The sequence below is a fragment of the Ochotona princeps genome, chromosome 12, assembly GCF_030435755.1.
Source record: "Ochotona princeps isolate mOchPri1 chromosome 12, mOchPri1.hap1, whole genome shotgun sequence".
In the NCBI taxonomy this organism is placed as follows: domain Eukaryota; kingdom Metazoa; phylum Chordata; class Mammalia; order Lagomorpha; family Ochotonidae; genus Ochotona; species Ochotona princeps.
Genome location: NC_080843.1, coordinates 41,960,513 through 41,985,775, shown reverse-complemented (window position 1 = coordinate 41,985,775; position 25,263 = coordinate 41,960,513). Strand labels below are relative to the sequence as shown.

Sequence of the window (25,263 nt, the reverse complement as noted above, 5' to 3'; positions counted from 1 at the left end):
GATCTTTCAAATATATTTGCATATGCTAAAGTTTTGGAAAGCAACTGAGAAATGCTCTATTAAAAATGTCTAGAATAATATTTTTCATGTTGAGTGTTCAACACTTTGGTCCCTTCAGCATTAGAGTGTGTCATGCTGCTTTGGTTGTCTTGAGTTATTGGTTACAGCACCTAATAAATGGGTTTACACCATGCCCAAGATCCGGGCTACCCACCAACTACAGGGCATGACGACTCTGCAGGCTGAGCGGCAGCCTTGGTAATTGTAGGGCCATGGGTAATAGCCCCCCAGGGGCTCACAGATCTTCTGGCAGTGGGTGTAGCTCCGCCTGCATTCTATACAGCAGATTCCTTCATGATCCAGTCGGGGGTCGAATGTCATGCTTTCCCCTTCTTGCTGCTGTGAAAGAAAAGAGAAGTGTTAATGTTTTTGTTTTCATCATGAGATTATAGTCTGCACATTACTTCAGATCTCCCTACATTTTTATTGCTCAAAGAAATTAGCATAAGGCGTTAGCATTGTGCCTAGCTGCCTGCCTTCCAGATGGACACCCGTTGAAGTTCCGGCTGCCCTGTTTCCAGTGTAGCCCCCTGCTGATGCGCTGGGAGAGCAGGGGAAGATGCTGCAAGTCCTTGAGCCCCTGCTCCTTCATGGAGACCCGGAAGAAGCTCCTGCTTCCTGGTCTGGGCCTGGCCCTGCCATTCAGAGAGTGAGACAGTGGATGGAAGATTTCTCCCCCCTCTCGCTCAAATGCTGCCTGTCAAAAAAATAAATCTTAGAAAAGAAAAAAATAAGCATAATAGTCTTTCCAGTTTTCAATCTTACAGACTGCCATCATTGAAAATTCATTCTGACATTAAGTCTTATCATGATTAGCAGAAAGCTTTTGGTCTTTAACACATAATGAAGTTTCTCCTTGCCTTTGATTGGCCATTGTTACCATTCAGAAGTTACTGAGCATGTTATAAATAGGAAAACAAAAGTATTCTGGGTGAGAAGTGGCATCTCTGCTCTTGCCAATTTAACTCACTGGCAGGCTGATACCTTCCTGCACTTCTGGCTTCCCAGGGTGTGCATTTTCAAGGTCATCCATCCAAGGGAGCCGCAGATTGTGGCTCCTGTTGCACTGGTTCTGAAGAATGCTGTCCATTCACTTAGTTTTTCCTGCTTTTATTTCAGCAGTTCAATGAGGCTGTTATTACAAGCATAGGGATATTACCAGTCTGGGACATTCAGAAAAGGGCCTCATAAAAACAGTAAAATTTCAAGACCTTAAACTTAATCTTCTATTTCATATGTGCTTTAATTATAGCTATGTAAAGTCAGGTAATCTCCATTTTTGCTGCTGGAGAGAGCATAATCCTGGAAGGAGTGGACTAGAGTCTATGAGGGTTTCTTTTCCAAGGATTTCCAGGGGCAGAATTACAAAGAGAACTTTGCCACCTGCTGGTTGACTCCCCAAATGACTTCCAAGGCCAGGGCTGGGCCAGGCTGAACATGGGAGCCAGGGGCTCAAGCACCGGGCCGTCTGCTGCTTTCCCAGGAGCATTAACGGAGATGGAAAGGGGGTGGAGCAGCCGGGATTCCAACAGGATCTGAGTGCAATGCTGGTGCCAATGTTGACTCCCCAACCCCTGCACTGGAGTGCCAGCCCCAACGGTGCAGTCTCTACTGCGACATTAAAGGACCCTGTGGAGAAGATGGTTAATGTAAATTCCCTAAGCCTCTTTCCTGCATGAGGCGGATTCTGATATATCTAGAAGCCTTTAATTTTTGTATGGAGGGATTTCTTTTTTGACGATTCTTAATTTTTTTGTCACATTTACTTTGAGTTCTGAAGTGACTAACAGACTTGAAGACAGTGTGACATTTCACCGATAAATACATTGGAAGGTTCCTAAAAAGAGGACATGTCTGTAACCACACTGCCATCATCACACCCACTATTTCCCTAATAGTATGTGACAAGCTGGTGATCACATTTTGTCATCAAAACTTGTCTTACTCTGTTAACATTATTTTTAGAAATTATTCACACGCTAGCTTTCCTTCTCATTTCTTAAAATAGGTTCGTCTGGGATGGCAAAAAGACAGCTACCTCCTTAATGGCAATTGATTTCTCCCTGGCAGGGGGCTGGAGGGAGGAGAGCAAAGACTGTACCCCTAACCCGGGGCTTTACAGGTTAGGACTAAACAGTTGGGAAGAAATCTGAGGTGGCTCTTCCAAGGTTTTTCCCTGAAGGAATATGTGAAGGACTGACTCCGTGGTGGGGGGAAAATGTTTTAAGCATTTTGTGCTTAAAGCTCAACATAGAATAAAGGAGAAAACATAATTGGAGTTTTTCAAGGCATGTGCAGAACTGGGGTGGACAAAAGTCACATCCAGCCCTTCATAAGAGGGCTGACGCCCTAATCCCCTGAGCCGTGCTCAGCTAGCCCAGCCACCCCAGGAATAAACCACATTGAGTTCTGTTTACCTATTCAGACTTCATTTTTTTTTTTATTCTCTGAAATTAGGGAATGAAGAACTGTGATGTCCTGAATTTTCTGGTAAGCCTTTAGGTACATTTTGCTGTAAATCTTTCTACAATACATTTGCAACACATGAAATGGTTATGGGACTGCATATACTATGCAGAAAAAAAGACATGACTGTATATGAAAAGATAAACTTACACATAATTAAAGACAGGCAAGATAAACACCTGGGGGATATAATTAACACCTGACAGATTGGCAAAACTTTTTTAAAAGTTTGATAATACATGGGTCCTTTTGTTGCCGTTTGTCCTCATGCACAGTTGGTTTAATTCTTTGGAAGGCAATGTGGTACCCTGTGTTAAAATGTAAAATTCCCACCTTCGACACATCAACCTGTATTTGTGCTGAAGATATAATTACCTGCTTAGGAGAGGAATGACGTAGTCATTGGCAACACTGCACAAGGAGATGCTGCTCACGTGCCCAGCTCTGTGCCAAGAGCTTTGCCTGTATTTCTCCGCTTACTCTACAGCATGCAGTAGCCAAAGAGAAATACTTATATGCCCACCAAGAACTAGTTAGATTTCTGTAAATCTGTCCATCTCCTGTGGTCCTGCTAAGTGAACAGTCATTGAATGCTTGAGGTATTCTGGCAGGAAACAGAACAATCCTCCCAAACTGCGACTGGGGATAAAGCTGAGTATAGAAGTGTGTGTGTGTGTGTGTGTGCGCGCGCGCGCGTGCTTACACAGACTAACATTCATTGTTAGTTATTTGCTCCAGGAAAAGCAAGCTGGCAGGGACACTCCGGTGCCCTTCTGTACTGATTTTAAAAGTATGTGTTCATTTTCTAAATGTTAAAAACAATTTAGAAATAGGAACTTGTACTCCCTGCAGAATCTTACAATGGTAGACACATCCTGCAGAAGGGTAGCAGTACCCAGGGTCAAGCTTGGAAACGTCTCCCCAGTGTAAAGTGTTTTTAATCAATGCAGGAGTCTGGCTCTTGCCTGGACCAAGCTCCCCGCTCCCCGCCCGGGGTGTGTGTGGCAAAAGCAGCTCCTCACGGCCTGCACGGGGCCTGGGAAAGGCCAGGCAGCAGGGAAGAGAACAATGCTTCCGTGGGATGCCTCCAGGGCACACCGTTGGAAACAGTGTTAAGGCAAGTTCTTGATAGGAGTTTGTTTTTGCGCATTTGCTGTAACTCAGCAAAGCAGAGCACAGAGAACAGCTCTGAATTCAGGGCTGCTTCCAGCGGGGACCTCACACCCCAGAGGCCGCCCTGAAGTGTTCTCACCCTTCTTTACAAAATTTGCCACGAACAGGTGGGAAACCCCAAGTGCTCAATTCGGGCCTCAAGTGGAAACTGGTTGTGCCAGGCTGTCTGGCCTGAGGCTGGGATACGCACGTGGTACGGGTTGTCGGGGTTGAAGGGCTCCGAGTCCTGAGCGCCGGGGTGGCTGCTGTTGCTCACTCCTCCCGGGCCCGGGTTGCCCCGCAGGCCACCGCGCGGCCGCCTGGTGGTGGTGGGGACAGCTTCTCTGGCCACCTGTCTTCTTTCCCTCCGGATTTCTGCAAACATTTTTACAAGTTAATGTCTTCACTTGGCTGGATTAAATTAAAACTATCAACATGAAAAACATAAGGACATAGCCGCGCATACCTGGCCAGAGACTTATTTCTTTCTTGTGATGGCTTTTATGCTCATGAAGCCTTGGGTTACCAGTTGAACTATAAGATAACTCGGTGTGCTTGTATAGTACTGAGGCTAACAATAGAACATCGCTGACAAATCTCCATTCTCAGTATCCTTGTTTCTTTGCCTGCCTTCAGTGTAAGGGTTGAGAAAATAAAACACCGCTCATTTCTCCTGACTCTTGCAGTTAGGAGTAACGGCGAGAGGCATTTCCCAGCAGCGAGGCACAGGCACAGTATGCTAGCGCAGTTGCTGGGAAAGCTTTTCCTTCCTGGCTAAAGCGGAGTAACGTGCTTTCTTCCATCTTGTTTTCCTGTCTCGAACACAAACATGTGAGGAGCGCCACCTTGTGGTCCTCTAGTGGTAGGCACAGGATAAAGAGCCAGCCTGCCTCAGGCTCCAGAGAGCCGAGGGCCACGCATACGTAGATGTTTGCTGGAGTCGCTGTAGATTAGGTAATCTATTACTTGCAGCCCTAGGTATTATTAATGGGTCGATAAGACAAGGCATAAAGCTTTTCAGTTTTCCAGGGGCACATGACCTTGAGTGATGATTCTTTAAAAGAATCCTGTGGAATTAAAAGAAGCAGGTGCCAGTGTACGTGAAGGCATCCAGGCTCAGACCAAGTTTCCTGGTCGGGGTCATGAGCAGTGTGGCAGAGCCAGGAGTCAAGCGTGAACTGTGGCTTCTGGTTAATCACACTGCTTCAGGGCTGGTGCAGAGTGAACCTCACAGTGTAGACCTGGGTGTCCCTCCAAGCTTTGGTTGCTTCATCTAAGATGAAGATAACGGTGCAGTTCACAGCAGAGCAACAGGGAAGGTGAAGATCTGCGGCTGAAGGTGCCAGCACAGCGTTAGACATACAGCAAGCACCCGAAAGTTAGAGGACGGTGATTGTATCAGGCCGTATTAGTCATGAGGTCTTTAATGGGCAGCCGGGAGGTCTGCACGAGCCTGGCTGGGTCACTTAATCAGGAGCTTTAGTTTCTTTATCTATGAAATGGGAACGTAAGTTGTGGCCCCCAGCAGCTCTTGGTCCAAATTGAAGGAACAGGAAACAGTACCTGGACACAGTGCCCCACACTCCCAGCTCATGTCCCAGTGTCCAGCCACCCTCCACAGTGTCCCCTCCCCAGCAGCACAGCTATCTGACACTGGCTTCGAGTCCAAGGGCAGCGGCTGAAGGGCCCTGTGGTGATGCTGGTGGGTGCAGAGGGGCTTTCATTAGAATTCACTGGTGGGAAGATGGGCACTACCAGAGGGGAATTCTGGCTTGATTTTGACTGTAAAATATGACTGCATTTATGAGAGGTGAGGGGAGAAAACTTCATTTAGAGTGTGTATGGCATTGCATCTTCGTGATATCCCAGCATTAGCTCTCTTTTAACGCAGGGACATTTTGGTCTTGTCCATGTTCCCAGCGTGCATTGTATATGTCCTTCCTGAGTGTTGGGGGCCTGCTGTGGGACTGGGGGGACCTGAGCAACACCTTGGATGTGGGGGAAAAACTTTCCTTGGGGGGGGTGAGGTGATTAATAAGCATCTTCTCAATACTGCCACCCCGTGGCCCTGCCCTGTTCCTTTCCCCCAGCTCCCTCTATCACACTGTACGATTTTCCTTAATTTAGAGTATTTTATGTCTTTCCTCGCTACTGTGTAAAACGCTGGGTGGATGTTGAGCCCTACCTAGTCTGCCCTGGCACACCCAAGGTGCACGGAACAAACACATGGTGCATACGGGGCTTTCCCAACTGTGGGCCGGCTGCTGGGTCAGTCAGTTGTGGGTGAGGCGGTGCTCAGCGCTGCACACGGTGGCTGTGCGTGGAGGAGACTGGTCCACCTGGACTACACAGTGGCGGAGAGCCCCAAAGCCCATCCCAGGCAGAGGCACGTGGGGCAGTGGAAAGCCCCGGAATGCCAGTGGCCGTCCTGTGGGTTGTAGCACCCCCGTGTGGGCGAGAGAGGGAATGGCAGCAGCATTGCGTAGGTAGCAGCGTTCAGACGACCCCACCGCTGGGGCAGCCGCTGTACACTTTGTATACACTGTATACATCATAGTATACTTTGTCATGGATCCCACGTGGACACTGACTCCTACCAGCTTCTCCAGGCTTGGGAGGAGAATAGGACTTGTAAATCTAAACAGTAGGCTAGTCACTGCAGAGTGGAAAAACAGCACTTCCTAAACCTACTGGGTTTGCTTTTATTATTCTCGAGAAAAAATATGTACAACGAAATATCACTGGTTTAACCGACTTCGTGCACAGTTCAGTGGCACTTGGTGCATTCACTGTGCTCTGCACCCATGACCGCTATCCGTCTCTAGAACTTCTTCCATCTTACAGAAAATGAAAACTTGGCACCTGTTCAATATTGTCCATTCCTCAGCCTGCCGCCCTCCCTTCCCTGCCCACCCCCTCCAAGTCTGCTTTGGTTTTGGTTTTCTTTTAATTTCCATGCTGCTCTCTTCTGGCGTTCAGTAAAATTCTTCAGAAAGCATGGCTCCGCAGCTGTGCCAGGCAAAGAACTTCCTTTCCCGCAGCCAGGTGGAATTCAGGGGAAGCAGCCCAAACGGTGGCTACTTCAACTCCAGAGAACCCGCATTTATTTCTACAGGACTGCTCAAAAGCCATGAACTTGAGGAATCTCAGTAGCGGCTTTTGGCTGTCCCATAATTCTAGGTTGGAACACCATAAAGAGCTGGTGCTATGACAGCTTTTTATTCCCTCGATTCTATGCCTTAGGAATAAAAAAGAAAAAAAATTTAAAAAAGGAGGGGGGAGTGAAATTGGAAGGTGCAAACAGCCGATGTGAAGGGCACTGCGGAAACAAGTGGGAGTGTGATAAATAACAGCTGCCATGCTGTCACCAGCACCCCTCCACCGGGCACCTGGGCTGCCTCCGCTCCGCCTTCTCTACCCTTGCCCCTGCTCGTTACTGAGAGCCTGCCTCCTGCTCCCTCCCCCTCCATGCTCCCTGCTGGACCTGGGGAGGGGCGCTGAGATCCTCGGATGCATTACCTTTTGGATACGTTGGTCTCAGCCAGAAAATCGGAAGGTCGCCACAGAGTTCCAAAACCTTAGAGCTCAAGAAGCTGCTGTCCTGCACAGGCTGTCCCATGGCCACCCAGATGAGGGAGTCCTGCTCTTGTTTAACTGGCATGATCCTGCCCTCCTGCACGCAACAAGAAGGACAGGGGTTGAGCCAAGAGGCGGCAGGGTACACACACACACTTATGATATGTGCAGGCATGCACAGGGACACACACACTGATGTAAAACTGCAGGCATGCATGGTACATGCACACACGCCTGGAAGTTCCAGCCCTGCTTCTGTCTGTTTCACAATGCTGGGCACATCTCCTGTTCCCCTAACTTTCGGTAACTACAGCTACAGCGTGTGAATATGAGTGTCCTGGGATGAAGTGAAAATTACTTGATACCAACTTCAAGATTTAGGTTAATCTGATGTTTTTGATCAAAGATGTTTTTGAGAAAAAGCAATCGAGCAGACCCTAGACTCCTGTAAAGAACACAGGAACCCTTCATTTTGAAGTGAAAAATCTTGCGAGGTTTTATTCTGCAGCTTTGGAACAAAAAAAAAATTGGGAAAAAAGCAAGCTATTGGTCCTTTAATGTCTGCAGTTCAAAGTGTTACTTAACATAAACCATTTCTGCATTTCGCAGCTATAACAACACGGAGTTTGGATGTTCCTTGCATCAAGCACACCGCTGGGACTCAAAAGCTAAACCCTGGATCTCTCCTGCAGTGAGATGCTGAGAATGGTTTCATAACCCAGGGGACAAATTTACTTTGCCAGGTTGCTGCTTTCATGTATTTATTGGTTTGTAATGGGTTGGAGAAATTAGAATGTTTTCTCCTTATTTTTAGCTAAAAGCAGTACTTCATTGACTCTTGCTCCCTCAGGCTAGAGCTGCATTAAAACAACTTAAAAGTTATTGGAGGAGGCTAACATTCAGGTAATCCAGTTATTTACCTTAAATTAAATGATTCCATGCAGGAAATGAATGCTGAGTACAGTATCTTTTTTTTTTAAGTTATAGGAAGCTGATGAAAAATTTATGAGAGCAATTGGTGCATAAATCTCCCCCATCATGGTCTAAAGTGTGTGGAGGAGAGTGGGCTGATTGGGATAATGCGTATAGATGCATCCTACAAGCCATGCATGTTAAGTCAGCCTCATGCTTGCAGTTGCCTCCCAACCTCCTTCCCAATAACTGTGCTGTCGGTGAAGGCTGCACTCCACCACGTGCCAGGAGAGACACCCAAAGGCCCATGGTGACCAGCACTAAGCAGGCAGACCCAGGCCAGACTTGGGTAGGGGGTTGGAGGCACTTCATTTTTTGCTGACTAAAGCTGAAGTCACAGCTGGCATTGCTCCACCCTCTGCTTGACTTTGGAAGTCAGGGTGAAGCTGAGCCATGTCACCATGTTTGGGGCTGTTAAGAAGGATTTAAACAATAAGCATACTAGAGACGACAAGTCACTAAATGAACACCTACAGCCACCTGTTCATACACTGCTTTCTACAGAGAAAAAGTGCCCCCTATGTGTCTAAGTTACTATACCTGCAGTTTTCTGCTTTCCATAGCCATAGACATTCCTTATGCACACACAACTGTCTGGATTTGTTTTTATCCAGAAGAGGAGCCACTGTGCATGATCTAAGTGACTAAAACACAAGATGGACGACTCATCTCAATGGTCTAAGAATCAGATACAAAGATTTAAATGCAGAAATCGGAGCAAGTGTTTCCTACAGTGGTTAAGGCACATGCATCCCGCATCAGGGTGCCTGGTTGAACCGACTCCAGCTCCTGAATCCAGTTTCTAGGCAACGCGGACCCCGGGAGGCAGCCTTGGTGGTTCATGCCATGGGGGCCCGCCCTCCACGCAGGTGACTGGATTGCATTGCCCACTCCTGGTGCTGGCCCTACCCCTACTGTAGCTGCCGTGGGCAGTTAGGGAAGGAGTGAACAGGCAGGAACTCCCTTCTCTCCACATATTCCTTTTTTAATAGCTTGGCCTCTGCCTCAAATTTTAAAAATCTTGATGCAGAAATACCACATTGAATCATTTTTGAATTCAAAATAATTATTACAGTCGTTATCTCCTGAAATGGGAAATCGAGGTATGTGAAGTGTTCATGAGAGAAAGATGGTTAAAATCCTTGATGATACATGTCAGCCATTGTGATCTGCATTTTAGAAAAGCTGAAGTGACAATGTACAGAAGTTTAACTTTACCTCTGGAAAAAATGTTACACACACAGGGGACCCTCCAAAATGTTAACATTAGTTATCTGTGGATATGCAATTGTGGGAGATTTTCTCTCTATTTCTGTTTCTCTTCAATTTTGTACAGTGGCAAGGTCTTGCTTTCGTTTAAATCAAAAGGTGGGAAAAAAGCTCCTTTGAAGAAAAAAACCAGGCAGACGGTACACTGCACATTTGAGTTTAGGTCTGAGTCAGCTGTGGCTGGTGAGCCAGGAGAGCTAGCCCTGGGTCCATGTGTGGGAAACAGGGCCAGCATGAGAATTCACGGGTGTCAGGGAAGGGTATCGCAGTGAGAGGAGCCGGAGGATGACACCACGGGAGGCTGCGGTCCCAGGTTTATGCTCAGCAAGTTGACACTGCGAGCAGTACTCACAAGGGGCAGGATGGAACCCAGTCAGTTGCACAGAATGACAGAAGCATCTCAGGGGATAAAGGCAGGGGGAACTGCAAGTGGCAACGATGAGCCAGGGGCTGGGGTGGGCAGCTTTGAGATGCTCTCAGGTCTGTTGTGAGCTGTGCTTTGTTTTGTTTGCAGACACCTGCTGCCTCTCCTCTGGGGGCAAACAATCGGGCAGTTTCCAGGCACCTTGGCTTACCCACAGTTTTCCTCTTTTGCCTTAAGGGAGCTGCTACTTGCTCCAGTTCCCTCTCTGGGATACTGGAGGGCTCGGAGAGGATCACAATAAAATTAAGAATAACAAGCAGGAACTGTCTTTTTGTTAGTTAGCAACTTCTAGGACATGGGCCCAGTGTGCATACCCCCAGCTTACAGATGGCAAAACAGGCTGAAAGAAGCCTAACCCACAGGAGATGTCAGAGCTGGGTTAAGCCCCCGCTCTTTCAGGTTCTGAAACCTGGTTTCTTCCCACCATCCCCTGCCACCACTCTAGTGGAAGACAAACATGGATGGGACCACTTTGTGACCCTGATGTATTATAAGAACATGTAAAGTGACTCTGCCTGCAATTCTTACATTTTGAACACCAAGTTCAAAGGTAATGATAAGTGGAAGATTAAGGCAGAAAAAAAATCCTCACAGGCCTTGCGCACAGAAAAGGAAGGAGAGGGATGGTAGGTAGCTCATTTCTCTGGCCTGAACTTGACGCAGCAGGATGAAATCCCAGGGGCCACCATTCTCAGCTCAGACACCTCACCCTGACAGGAGGCGTGGATGAAGCAAGAAGGCTCCTGGGGTCCCTTTACTCAAGAGCCTCTGTTGGGCCCAGCAGCGTGGCCTAGCGGCTAAAAGTCCTCGCCTGAACGCCCCGGGATCCCATATGGGCGCTGCTTCTAATCCCGGCAGCTCCACTTCCCATCCAGCTCCCTGCTTGTGGCCTGGGAAAGCAGTCGAGGACGGCCCAATGCATTGGGAGGAACACTGCACCCGTGTGGGAGACCTGGAAGAGGTTCCAGGTTCCCGGCTTCGGATCGGCGCGCACCGGCCCGTTGCGGCTCACTTGGGGAGTGAAACATCGGATGGAAGATCTTCCTCTCTGTCTCTCCTCCTCTCTGTATATCCGGCTTTCCAAAAATAATAAATCTTTAAAAAAAAAAAAAAAGGAACCTCTGTTGAGCAAGGTCCCTAACATCAGGGGACACAAAGCCGGGTGAGGGTCAGGCCGCTTTCTGCGCTTGGGAACGTGACTTCTCCAAGCCAGACCAGGGAAGAATGATCGTGGGGAAGCTGCATGACAAACTTTTAAGTTTTTTTGGCAGAACCTGGCTCCTCATCACCACCTATCTGGGAACTAGAGACTGAAGAGGTTTTGGCCTTCCCACGCTGAGTGCCCAGGCCTTGCAGCTGTGCCCTTGACAGTACCCACCAGCTCAGAAGAGATGCTCTGCTGGGCCGCGGTGCCCACCTCGGGAATGCGAGCCTTCACCTGTGCTTTGATGTAGCACTTCTCTCCGCCGGCAAAGCGGATCCCTGTGAGGCCCTAAAAGAGAAAAGCAGGCCTGTTGTTTCTGTTTGTTTTCTTTCACCAATGTGTTAAATGTCTGTTGTCAGCAAGGCACTGTTCTAGGTGCTGGATATAGGAAATCACTGCTCTCGTGAAACTTAACTTCCAGTATTACGGACCAACAATAAGGAAATAAGAGCGCTAGTGGTGTAGCATATTAACCCATCTGAAACACTGGCATTCCTGTGGGCCCTCATTCTAGTTCCTGTTGTTCTGCCTGCAGTTCAGCTCCCTGCTGGTGGCCTGGGAAAGCAGTAGAGGAAGGCCGAAAGCCTTGGGACCCTGTACCCATGCAGGAGACCCAGAAGAAGCTCCTGGCTCTCGGATTTGTCCTCACTGCTCACTCCTGATTCTGCAGCCTCTCCTGCACCTGTCAGCCTCGCTGCAGCAGTGTCCCCCGCAGAGACTGTGAGAGCACACCTGCCTGGCCATGATCTGGCTCCCAGCCCAGACAGCAATGGTCTTAGCCTCTGTGTAAGTGTCTTTAATTACAGCCAGAGTTGGAGACCACCAGTTTAGGGAGAAAGAGTACTTGTTATCAAAAGCCCTTGGAGGACTTGCTATATAAGACAGAGAGCTCTGGGCTCTGTAGTTTATGTTTGGTTGGCCTCAAGCTTGCTCTTCCATCAAGTTCTCAGAGGTAGTTGCTGCTACTGCTGTTGACCACGGGAACATGCTTTGAGAACCACTGCCCTTGGCGTCCTCCGCAAAGGCCAGCTGCTCCTATTCCGCATGCAAATCAAGGACTAATCACTGGGAAAACAGAAAGAGACTGGAGAGATGAGTGTCCATGTGATGTGTTCTTTTAACTTCAAACACTCATGTCCTCTGGACATGAGAAACGCGGGAGGCAGCACCAGAAAATCGTTATCACACCTCCCAGGGAGAAAGCTCATCCTACTGAAGGATCCACAGCGCCCAATGTGAAGCCAGTATTGAGTTAGTTCTGACAGCCTGCACACTGCCGAGAACTGAAACCCCGGAGGGAGCTGACTTGCGGGAAGGGATTCACACATATTAGCCACTGTGTCTAGCACAAATCCACATCAAGCAGCCAGATACATCACAAGATTAAACAGGGGGAACTAAGTGCAGCTCAGGAAAGCCAAGCACATCTTGTGTATTTTGCAAACAAGCCAGGCCTTGGGAGCTGGTGTTAGTGAGGAAGGTCACTAACGAAGGCGGTGGTAAAGATTTCAGGGATCTAGCGTTCTTGTCAGGTGAGTCAGGGACGCACCTTAGCTCTACAGACTTTCTTGTTAGAGAATCTTATGTCTATAGAGTAAACCAAGAATCCATAAGGAGTGCCAGTGGTCCTGGCCCATGAGAAGATCGTGGTCACCACTGGGATGCTCCTGGCTTCCTCTAGGTAGTGGTCCCAGATACCCCAACCTGGGGCAGTCCCCAAGGACTACCCATCCTGGACCTGAAGGTAAAACCCTGCTTAGTGTTTCTGTCTACACCCAGCGCTGTTTTACATATAAAGACAATGTGATTGTTAGCATAGTCTTCATGTGCAAGTTCGCCAGAAAGTTACTGTGGAAATGGAAAGAAAACAGCACCTTGGTCCACTGAGAAAGTCACATGGCCGCTAATTTACCATCACACACTTGTGTCTATCTGCATTTTAGGCTGCAGCATTGAAAATCATTCAACCACCGACATGAGGCCTGACTGTATTATGTGTTGTGGTGCATCAGGCTGAGCAAGCCATTTTCTTAGGAAGTTTGTATTTTCTTATAAATTATGTTCATTTCATTTTTTCCCTTATGTTACATTTGGAGGCTGTATTGATTTTTTAAATCAACAACCTACTTAGCAACTAGATAGGTCATGTTATAGCTTTTTTCCAGCTTTGTAAATCAAGATTTTCAAATAGCCCCAAAGGCAAAAGAATGGTACAGTAAATACCCATCTACCTACAAGCGTTGATTCTTTTTTAATTTCTAAACAGGATATTTGTTAAATAAATGGGGAGCCGAATCCGAGGCGGATTAACTTAAATCAGCAACACCAGTGCTTGTGTGGATGTAAGCTAGAATATGACCCATTGTTAAGACTGGATAGGATTTGGCTCTCCAAACTCATGCAGATGTCTGAACTCCAAAGCCCATTGCTAATGGATTCAAGGATTCTTGGTCCAGTTTTGGCATTGCAAGTAGGGCCTTTGGGAAATGATTGGATTACATTTGCTGGGGCAAGGTGTCCAGATTGTGCTGATCACATCATATGGCATTTTAAGGAGACATCATGCAGGCTAGAGAAGCCTTTCCTGTTGAGAGCTATTTGGATATTTACAGCATCATTCACAGGTCATCCCAAATTATCAACCTACAAATGAGCATGCCTTGGCAACCAACCGAGGGTGCCACAGAGGGTGCAGGGAAAGTGTGCTTCTGGGCCTGTCCTGTGATCCTGCCTGCCCACACCTTGCCAGCCTCCATCAATTGTCGATCCTGAACTGTGAGCCTCCAAAACTGTAAGCACGTATAACTTCTCCCTAAATATTCCTCTACCGTATTTTAAAGTAACAACAAGAAGTTTGACCTATAAGCTTATACACCATGACCTTGCCCAGTTTTAATCTCAGAGTACATTTTCTTCAGTGCTTTTCCCTTTTTTGTTCCCCTAGGGCTTTGGCGAGATCTGAGTGGGGCCCTAGGTGAAGAGGGAGGCTGTTCGTTTACAAGCAAGAGCCTTTCATAACTTGGCCCCACCTCCATTCACATCTGCTTCTCCCTACAGTTGGCTGCCATGGGCTACTTGGAATTCTGGAACAGGTCTGTGCATTCATGTGCATTCTTCCCAGCCTGAAATCACACCCCCTGCCCCACTCCCCTCTGCCAGTTGAAGTCCTAATCATTCCCCAAGATCTGATTCAAATTACTGTCTCAGTCAAGCCTGCTCTGACCATGAGCAGTACTGCCTCCTAAGCTCCACAGCCCCTCACCCACAGCTTATCTTCATGATTCCTAGGCCAACCCAGAGTCATTCCGTGTTGTTTGCCTCTTGGGCTGGACTGGGAGGTATCAGTCGTCTTTGCATCCACTATGCTTAGAATTGTCCTCTGCACACAGTAGGCCTCAACCAACCCTTGCTGAATTTGACTGATACTTTTAAGTATGGGGGAAAGGCACAGCAGGTACCACAGAAGCTGACCCATGCTTTTTCCAAAGCCCAGGCTTGTTTAAACCCGTAACAGGTACCATCCATCAAAACCATGTTCTACTCACCAGTTCTGACTTAGAGCTATGTGGATGCTATCAGAAAGAATTGATCAGTTTATAAAATATTTGTAGCTCTGTTGGTCTATGGGAACAAAACACAATCAATAGCATCATAAGAAAGAGTCCAAAGAGTATAAAACAGAAATACAGGTTTGGGATTAAACTATTTGAAAAATATATTCTTGATACATGAACCTGTCCAGAGATATGGAGCTTTTTCTTATTCATCTTTATAGTTCCCTTTGCATAGATTGATATGGTGACACATTGTAGGTATACAGATTTGCTCCGGACTGAATGATGTGTGTGTGTGAGTCACATTTTATTAGTTTAGATTGAGTAGTACAAAGAAATACTGTCTTTATCCTGGGTCCTGCAGTAAAAGCCTTTAATAAGTCTAGAGAAATTATACTTGTGCACTGACCAGAATCATTTGCAAAGCAATGATTACACCAAGTACAGCAGGGCACATGCAGAGCTGCACAGCCTGTCCCCAGGGCGGAGATCACCCTGCGCAGAGCCAGCTTCCATCACAGGGGCTAACGCGCTGGCATCTGCCGGGGATTCACAAGGACCTGTGAGGTGTGTGTCTTGGTACCAAAAAGAGGAGTGCTCTCATTCAGATGAAAAACATGGTTAGTTGTTCTCCTCAGTCAGAATAAGGTGGGCCGATGAAATGTTTGTGGACCAATAAACTCCCTGAAGAGACATTATTTCCAAGAGCCTCTTATCATTATGAAGTTTCACACACTTTAACGGGAGACCACAGAGAATCATGCCTCTTTCTCATTGTTGCAACATGAGATTGCCTGTCCCTAACAGGAAATTAGGCTGGAGTGACACTTTAATTTGCAGATGGATGTAGAAGCATAACTGCATAGCATAAAATCTCTAATCGCTTGTAAATGCTTTTTTTTTTTTTGGTAAAAACAAAAGTTTCCTTTCAAAGGAAATTCTAGTGTTTTACATGTAATAGGCCCCGGACAGAAAACGTGCCATTAACAGGTCTCCAAAATCAATTTTCTGGATTAAATGAGCAATTAGAAGAATTGAGAACAGTATGTCACAGATCCCACCTGTTTTTGATGAGATTATTAGGTTATTACAATTTCTCACCTCTTTAGAAATTCAAGCTGTTGGCTTTGCAACCTTCTGGAATGATTTCAGCATTTTATTCACATTAGAGAAAACAGATGGGAATGGAATAGGCCCTTCAAATCTTTCTGCCAAGACTATATAATTCCCAGGAGAGCCTACTTTTTTCAATGTTCATTTTTTAAAATTAAGCTTTATTTTGATTTCTAGGCCAATATGTCTTATTTCCTAGAACCAAAAAATTTAGAATACCAAAAAAAATTTTTTTTTTTTTGAAGTGTGAGAATTCACCATGAGGAGCTGTTTTCAGTGTGGTCTTTTCGACATGTGGGCATGGGGCCTGCTATCAAGGGTGGTTATTTCTAGCATGTGTGTGTAAGAGGTTGCTTCTGGAAGAGTCCCTCAGGCTTGCCTGGTTACACTCTCTAAATGCATGAAATATACTTACATTCTGGAAATCATTAACTTCAATGGCTTCTTCAGCTCCACTTCCCATCTTAAAGGTCTCCAAGTTGTTCCTAGCATCTATTTCCATTGACCCATCCTGTAATTTCCCATTGATACTCATGGTGTAATGGACATTGTAAATCTGCAAGTGAACATGAGAGTTAGTGATGCTTTCTTTTTCCAGCAATTCAAGGCTTATCTCTAGACCTGCAGTGGATGAGCGGCCTCTCATATTTTTCAGAGATACAAGGCACCTCCTGTTACAGTAACACATTTACAAGGACTTCATCTATATACCAATTACTCATTTCAGCGAGTTCTTTAAAAATACCATAAAGGTAAAACCTTTCATAGTCCTTGATACTTATTCAAATAGCTCAAAGTTTTGTAATCCTGGCTGCACATTAGAAGTATCTGGGGGAGGGGGGTGGGCCCTGAGCAATAGCCTAGTGAATAAATCCTCACTTCACATGCGCCAGGATCCCATATGGGTGCCGGTTTATGCTTCAGCTGCTCCACTTCCCATCCAGCAGCTCCCTGCTTGTGGCCTGGGAAAGCAGTTGAGGACAGACTGAAGCCTTGGGATCCTGCACATGCCTGGGAGACCCAGAGGAAGTTCCTGGCTCCTGGCTTCAGATCAGGTTAGCTCTGGCCATTGAGGCCACTTAGGGAGTGAACCAGCAAATTGGAAGATCTTTCTGTCTCTCCTCTCTGTGTATTTGGCTTTCCGATAAAAATAAACAAATCTTAGAAAGAAAGAAAGAATCAATCTGGGAAAGACTCGCCAGGTGCCATGGTTGCATTTCATCCCGAGCCAGTCAGACCAGAACCTTGGGGATGGGGTTGAGCACTGATGTTTCTTCCTATAGAGCTCAGTTCTACCGTGCAGCTCGATGGAGTGACAACCATTGATGGAGAGATGGAAACCGAGGAGGCAGAGAGCTAAGTGGGCAAGTCTAAACAAGTCGGCAATGGCATCTCAATGTGAGAAAGCTTTTAAACATATTTTTAAAATCCTTTGATCAAGATTAGTCTATAGTAAGTACTGCAGACAAAACTCATACTTACTGTAGAGTAGCATTCGTAGAGAGCAAGGTCAATGTACACATCTGTTTCAGCTCCAAATGGGAGTGACTTAATGACCCTGTGGGACAGCATATGCTGTAGCACACTTTGTTACAGTGAGCCTGTGTGGGAGAGGGGGAGGGAACTTGACCTTGTAGAAGAGCACTGGTCCAGCAGTAGGAAAAGCAGGTGACCACACCACTTATCCCTGGTACTAGGAGTTGCCTTGAATGGAGACAGAGGAGTCGGACCTCACAGATGGTTTTCATTTATGTCTGTAGAGCTTGCAGGCTTCACGGGTGTGGGACAGGAGGGAGGTGGTGGAACAGGTGGGACTGTGAGCTGCCTTTCCAGCCTACCCACACCCAAACTACAGTGGCCGAGCTACGTGTTGCATTAATCAATAGGATTTTATTAGGAAAAGTTGCTGCTTAAAATTGGTTTGCAAAGGTGTCCACTAAATTAGACGACCCAAGGGGCTCACACAGCTTAGCCTGTAAACAAAAGATTGACTTACTTGAGAGAGAGGGTGAGACAGAAATTTTCTAGTTTACTCCCCAAGTGGCTGCAGTAGCTAGGGCTGGGCCAGGCTTCAGGCAGGAGCCTGGGACTCCATCCAGATCTCTCAAGTGGGTGGCAGGGATCCAATACATGGGCCATTACTGCTGCCTTACCAGGTGTATTAGCAGGAAACTGGTTTGCAAGTGGTGTAACTGGGCCTCAAACTGGCCCTTTGATATAGGGTGCAGAAGTCCCAATAGTGGCTTAACACACTGTGCCACAAATCTGCCCCAATTTAGACATATTTTTACTACACTGGCTTAAAAATATTCCACCTCTGCTCCTGCCCAGTAGGCTGTGCCCTGCTAGGTCTTCATGTGGTGGGAGTCTTTGGACTCAGAAGTATAGCTATCTTATGGATATATCTATCTTGTATGAGGGTAGCTCAAAGTAAGTGGAAAGCAGATTTAAAAGATAAATTTGTTCATGCTTATGAAGGGCTTGTAAAAAGTTCATTGAAAATGCATATTATAAAAATACCATGCACAGATTTCAAAATTTTGGAGCACAACAGAAGCTTATTTTCAGTTTAATTAACTTTGTTAATTAAAGGTACATCACATAACATATAAATTATACATGTATTATATATATATTTTATATATACTTGCACACATAGATCTTTAAGAGAGAAGGAATGCAAATGGTGGACCTGCTGCTGCAGGAGAGGCCAGTCAGTGAGAACTGCAAGCAGCTGGGGTGTGAGTCAAGCCTGCGCTTCCTCCATCGTTACGGAGAATAACTGCCACGTGGCCAAACGCTGCAAGACATATCTGTGGCTACTGACTCACCAATGGTAGAAAACTCTTGATCCCAAGACCCACAGAGCACTATTTAATTGGATCAACAGAGGCGCAGCCACAGCTTTGCATTCCAGCAGCCTTCTTGTGCAGCAGCCTTCATTCACTGGGACAAAAAAGATGAGCGCCTCTCAGCTCAGCCGTGCCTCGCACCCCTTTCTTCCCTTCTTCTGCCCAACTGGGATGCCTGCCGTTTGCTGCCCTAAGATGCCCTTCTGCGAGCTCCGAGTGCACAGGCTGGAGCAAAGCCCATCAACCTGTCCTCACGTTGCTCCTCAGGTGCTCCTTAGGATCAGCCATGTTTAGGAAACCTGTTTTCCTTGGCTGAGCCCATGCTTCCTACAGGTAAGGTTTAGAAGGCAGGCTCTGTGCTGTCTCCCTGTTTACAGGAGTTCATGAAGACTGGATCTGTTAAAGGAGTCCAGCAGGGACAAGCATCCTCCAGCCAGGAGAGAAGAGGCTCCTTATTAAAAAAAGGAAAGGAAGTGTTGCACATAAGCATGTAATGGTAAAGCAATGCAACATGGAAGAACTTACTGCTTTCCAGATTCTTGGTGATTCTTTTTTTTTTTTTTAATTACAAAGTCTGATATACAGAGAGGAGGAGAGAGACGAAGATCTTCCATTTGATAATTCACTCCCCAAGCGGCCACAATAGCCAGAGCAACCAGAGCTGTACCGATCCGAAACTGGGGCTTGGAGCCTCTTCTGAGTCTCCCACATGCATGCAGGGTCCCAAGGCTTTGGGCCGTCCTCGACTGCTTTCCCAGGTCACAAACAGGGAGCTGGATGGGAAGCAGGGCCACCGGGACACAAACCAGTGGCCATATGGGATTCAGGTGCATGCAAGGCGAGGACTCTGGCTGCTTGGCTACCATGCCAGGCCTCCAGATTCTTGCTGATTCTTAAGGAGATGGGGTGGTAACGTTCAAGAGTGGCCAGTGCTCTTCATTTCACTTTCCTTCTCCATTACCCTTGTCATTTGCCTTCTAACAAAAGCTCCCCAGCAAAGTACTGCATCTCTTGCAACACAGCTGCATCCCGCCTTGCTTGTGAAATACACTGCATAGGGACTCCCTGAGAGGCCATGGGAGAAGCGGGCAGGGCAGAGGCAGTTCATATTTCCCAAAGTGCTGGGCTCCGGGCTGGGCTGCTGGAACAGTGGCTGCATTCTTTGCTGTAAGCCTGTGGAGCCGTTGGCACCTAAGGCTATTTCTATCCTAGTACAATAAGGTTTGTTATTTGCCAAAATTCTGCTCAATAGGGTGCTTTTCACAGCCAAGGATATTTGCTAATGAGTTTTTAATAAGGCCTGGGTTTTATAAGATTAATTACATAATGTTTGGGAAAATGTCTGGAAAAATTGGTCTGAGAAGAAAGGCCCCAGCAATGCTCCCCTCCTGCTTCCCCAAAGGGTGGGCTGTCTGCTATCTTACATGAACAGTAATGTTCCATGGTTCACTGCCTGGCTCTCTTTACAATTAGCAGGCATGAAAAATGGCCTCAACATGTGGACCCTGGTTAGGAGAAAGCCAGTCTGAAGGGGATTGGTCCGGAAGCCAGGGCGAGATGCTGAGTCACCACTGGTTCTCCTGCACAGCCCAACACGGCAAGGCTGAGGCATAGACACTGCCCAGCCAGTGGGCCAACCACCGGCATGGACACACTGCCCAGCCAGTGGGCCATCCACCGGCACGGACATACTGCCCAGCCAGTGGGCCATCCACCGGCACGGACACACTGCCCAGATCACCGGCATGGACAGGCCTTCTGTTGGACACAGACTTCCCTTTGTGGGGATGCTTCTTGAATGATTTGGAGTTGTGTTGAGGGAGAGCAATGCCATGAATGTACTTTATACTTGGCATCACATTGACTCTAGTTAGTACATTCGCAATTTGTTTTACAGAAGTAAGTAATATGGATCCACATCACATATTTTGGGAGAAAAAAAAAATGCTCCCATTTCTTATTCATTCTCCTATCTAGGAAACAGCAATAAGTTCGATTGTTGGCAATAAGATGTGATTCACTATTCCTCTGTATTCTTAAAAGTTCATACTGCTTTCAGACAACCCACTGGCTTATGGCAAAGATATGAAAAAAAATGAGCCCACTTATTCCATATAACTGGGCAGACTCTTTTTAGAAGCTTTCCAGTAAACTACATGTGCCTTGAATCATTATATTCCAAATGATATTTTAATATATATCATGTCCCAAATCTCTATAAAACAAAAACAAAAGGCAATGCTTATTTTTTATCTTCAGATAACCTATACCATGAAGGGTTTGTTCATGAACATATAACATTTACATTCTGGATCATCAGATTTCTCACAGGAAGGGGGAGATGGTCGGGTGTATGGTTAAGACATTGGTTAACACGCCCCTGTCCCACATCAGAGAACCTGGGTACGAGGCCTGCTCTGGACGGGACACCAGCTTCCTGGTAGGCATCAATGACAGCTCACGCAACTGGGTTCCTGCCACCCATTTGAGACCTGGATTGAGTCCCTGGTTCCTGGTTCAGCTCCAGCATAGCCCCAGCCACTGCAGGCACTGGGAACTCAAGCATAAGAGAGCTCTCTCTTCTGGTCTGTCTCTGCTGGGGTCTCTCTGACAAATTTCTTTGAGATGGTTAAAAAAAAAAAAGAGGATGGAGGGTTACAATAGCTCAATTGGCTTATCCTCCCCGTTCAAGCACTGGAATCCCATATGGGCGCAGGTTTGTATCCTGGCAGCTCCCTGGTTGTGGTCTGGGAAAGCAATAGAGGATGGCCCAGAGCCTTGAGACCATGCACCCACATGGGAGACCCGGAAGAAGCTCCTGGCTTCGGATCAGCTCAGCGCCGGGCAAGGTGGCCATTTGGGATGGGAACCAGCAGACAGATCTTTCTGTTTCTCCTTCTCTCTGTAAGTCTGCCTTTCCAATAAAATTAAATACATTTTATTTTTCCTTTACTGCTTTCCCAGGTCACAAGTAGGGAGATGAATGGGAAGTAGAGCAACTGGAATGTCAACCGGCACCCATATGGGATCCCAGTGCTTGCAAGGTGAGAATTTAGCCACTAGTTTATCATGCTGGGCCCAAAATAAATAAATATTTAAAAAAATGGTTTAAAAATTTCACAAAGTGAAGACAATCTAAACTCTGCTTAATGGAGATACAGATGTTGAAATCCTGTTCAGATTTGCTGCTTTCAAGAAAAAGCATCTGACCTGGCTTCTGTATTGAAAATACAAATACATTCAGGCACTTTCCAAGTACACACACAACAGTGCAACCCTAATCTCACAAATTGATGCTGGCAAATTTGATATAGTCTCTAAAACAGACTCAGTGCTAAATGGCCTGCTTATCTACATTAGGTATTTGAGTTAAAAATACAAATTACGCAGTGACTACAGAAGATGTGATGTGTAAAATGGGTGAATTGCTTTCAGCACCATTTTCTCTAAGTACTGGAATCTGCTCATGCTTTTTGAATTTCATGGTGGGAGAAGGGGGGCGGGCGGAGCAGCAGCTACAGATCCTTTGAGGAGCGTGATTAGAAAGCCCTTTGTGTGCACGCTGGAGATGGAATGCTTTTCCATTAGCTGAGATAAGCTCATAGCACACCCATCGATGGTCATCAAGATAAAATGCCCTCTTTCACATAGGTGAGCACATGCGGAGTATTTGGAGAACACTGGAACCCTGCCCAGTCGGGTTAGAAGGGGCCCATGTGCTCCTGGGGAGCCACCAGGCTTTAAAATAAACAAATACATACAAAGAAAGTAGGGCAGCTTTTAGTGAAACCTTGACCACTCAATCACAAGGGAGCAGGCAAGAACTGATTGTTACAGACACTTGCCTCCTCTGAGGAAGCAAGCTTAAGAGAAGGGAGAGTTTTAATGGACAGGTTCTCTCTCTCTCTGTCTCTTTCTCACACATAGACACATTTTCTGAAAGATTCGAGTTCATCCAAAATGATGCGTGTGAATATCCCCCTGCAATCTTTGTTCTTGATGTGAATTGTGCAGTCTTGTCAGAGAGCCGTCTCAGCGTTTTTTCCCTTCCTTGTCTGCGTAACTGAGGCCGCATCCCGGTCACACACTGGCTTTCCAGGCCGGGAGCAGTTTCTCCAACCATCCCTGCAATTTCAACTGCCCTGCTCAAGACTTTGCTGAAAACCCTGCCTCACGGAGGGGGGCCCGCGACAGGAAAGCTGCTGGCGCAAGAGAGGGAGTGCCAGGGATATATCCAAGGGAAGCGTGCCCCGGGGGCCAAAGAGCCTCAGCCACTCACACTCTGGTTTCGCCTAGACCTCCCCACCCGCGCCGCCCTCTGTACTTACATGGTTGTCGCTCCCTTTCCAGAAGTAGAAGGCCCCAATGGCCCCGAAGAGCAGCAGCATCGCCCCTGAGATGAGGACCACTGCCCCAACCTTGAGCAGCCGCGCTGGGCTAGAGGGCTTCACTGTCACAGTGGTGTAGGCCTGCAGGCAGGGGTGCGAGAGGGTCGGGGTGTATTCATCAGGTGCCCCCATTTCGCCACACGCTCTTCCGAGGGTGAGGTCCAGCATCCCGAGAATTCGCACTCCGGGTCACCTGGACGGTGCTTCCTCCCTTGCCCACTCCGCACCGCGTCTGCCTGGGCAGCCTGTGGCCCCTGCGCCACCCACGCATGCATCTGGGCACCCACGATGGGCCCCGTCCCCCGACACAACACAATACGACACGAGTTCAGCGGCACAAAAGTCCAGGCGGTGGTACTCACCGGCGGACTGCAAAACTCGACATCGTCGGGCCCCAGCAGAGCAATGGGAACTTTGTCCGAGTGCTCAGGCATGACTGTGGCGGGCAGGCAACCGGAGTGCGGTGGTGCGCGAAGGCTCGGCGGGCTTCACTGCTCTCTGCCCCTCTGTCCCAGCGGGCATTTCAACGCGTGCTGGGGACCCTCCCGCCTGGGCCGGGCCAGCCGTCCCCACCCCTGTCAGCGCCGCCCCTCTCCTCACTCCGCCCTCACCCTCCCAGGGCAGCCCCCTGAGCACTTGAGTCTTCCTCCCAAGATCCCTTGGCCAGTCTCAGAGCTGTGCTGGCTGTTTTCCACAGAATCTGCACCGGCAGGCAAGTGAGGGAACTGAGGGAGTGGGTCTGTGCAGCTGGAGAGGGGATACTGTGCCACAGGTAGGCCACCTTGGCACTGGTCCCTGGGACTAGAGTATGGATCAAGGACTTGACATGGCTCCTTGTCACAGGTGTCTCTAGGCTAGGGCTGCAGCAAAGATGAATGCCACAAAGGGGGTGGAGGGTGGGGGTTGGGGGGTGGGGAAGGTTGAAGAGAAGGAGTTAGGGAGGCCAGAACAAAGAGTGCATTCTGTTTGGTTGACTAAGTTAAACAAACAGAATCCACAATGACCTAACCCCCACCCAACACTGTTGTGTCCAAAGGAATGACTAACACAGGTGTGCACATGTTTTTAAATGGGTCAGTGAACAGTTTATTCTCTTTGGGGAAGAGTCCTGTAGGGACCGGATGACACACTGTCTCAGTTGGCCCTGGGCTTTCTTCCCCTGTGTTGGGCAGAGGCCTCTGCTGAGGCTGCCGTGAGGGAGAGGAGCAGGTGCATGGGGGGCTGGAGAGATCCAGAGCATGGCCATTTGGTGATCAGGGCTGTAGGAGGAGATAGTGTTGAAGGATCATGGAAGACCCAGTTATGGCAGATGCTGAGGACAGGGGGGTAGGATGACAGGTGGGATGGCCTGGGCCTGGGAGGGCAGGGAGAAGAGGCAGAGAGCTAGCAGGACTCAGGGACCAGTAGATACAGGGAAGTCAAGGAGGGCAGGCTGTGGACCAGTTGAGCTAGAGGTTGGGATCTAAACCAACCATGGCTTCAGCAATGACACTGCTAGTCTGCTTTGTCCTACTAGGCTGAGAAAGCCTCCGGCAGGGTCCCATCCCTGCCATCCCTGGGGTGCTGCTCCAGGAGGTGCATGGGCCTCCATGCCCAAGGGCATGCATTGCAGGAATATCAGTGCAGGCGTAAGAACAAAGAAGTGGGAGATGATCCAACATGAAGCAGCATCTGTGGCTTAAAAAGCGGAGTTCTAGAAGGATGGGCCAGCAGGGGCAACTGCTGAGAAACAACAACCAAACACTCCAAAAGGCCCTGGGATTTTACATGGAGTCAGACACAGCCAGTTTGCTTTAGGGGCAGTGGGGGTGCACTACAAAGGCTCTCAGAGGGCCTTGAAATGCTCCCAATTCTGATTACAAAGAGTTTGTTTCCTTATATAGAGTTTCCTAGAAAACCAGAAGAACAAAAATGTAATAGAAAAAATATAGACAAAAGAGAGCAATACACAATTCTCAGAAGGAATACGAATGTCTATGGAAAAAGTATGCCTGATGGCATTTATAAAAAGAAATGCAAATTAAAAGTATACTTGTTTACTTATCACAGTGGCCAAAATAAAAACACGTGTTCTAGCAATCTGTTGGGGAGTGAGGCCCTCCCACAAGCTGCTGTGGGTGGATGAATTGGTGTAACTTCTATGCAGAGCAATTTAATTCCAAAAGGCAGAATGCAATTTCATTTCTGTGGATTTATCCTACGGATGCAGTCACAAGGGTGGAAAAAATCCTGC

The 25,263-nt window shown here is 47.5% G+C and overlaps 1 protein-coding gene across 2 annotated transcripts; it reads right to left on the bottom strand.

Moving 5' to 3' along the window:
* Positions 1–168: 168 nt before the first annotated feature.
* CNMD (chondromodulin) lies at positions 169–23,516 on the bottom strand. Of its 2 annotated transcripts, none has more exons than XM_004577446.4 (7): positions 23,393–23,516; positions 22,971–23,111; positions 16,206–16,346; positions 11,298–11,411; positions 7,198–7,351; positions 3,890–4,053; positions 169–399 (listed from the first exon to the last, which is right to left on the bottom strand). In XM_004577446.4, exons 1-7 carry the CDS (start codon positions 23,462–23,464, stop codon positions 184–186), a joined length of 1,002 nt encoding a protein of 333 aa, XP_004577503.2. In that variant the 5' UTR covers positions 23,465–23,516; the 3' UTR covers positions 169–183. The 2 variants fall into 2 exon arrangements, with proteins under 2 accessions (XP_004577503.2, XP_004577504.2); XM_004577447.4 differs by having other exon boundaries at positions 169–396.
* Between the last annotated feature and the right edge of the window lie 1,747 nt (positions 23,517–25,263).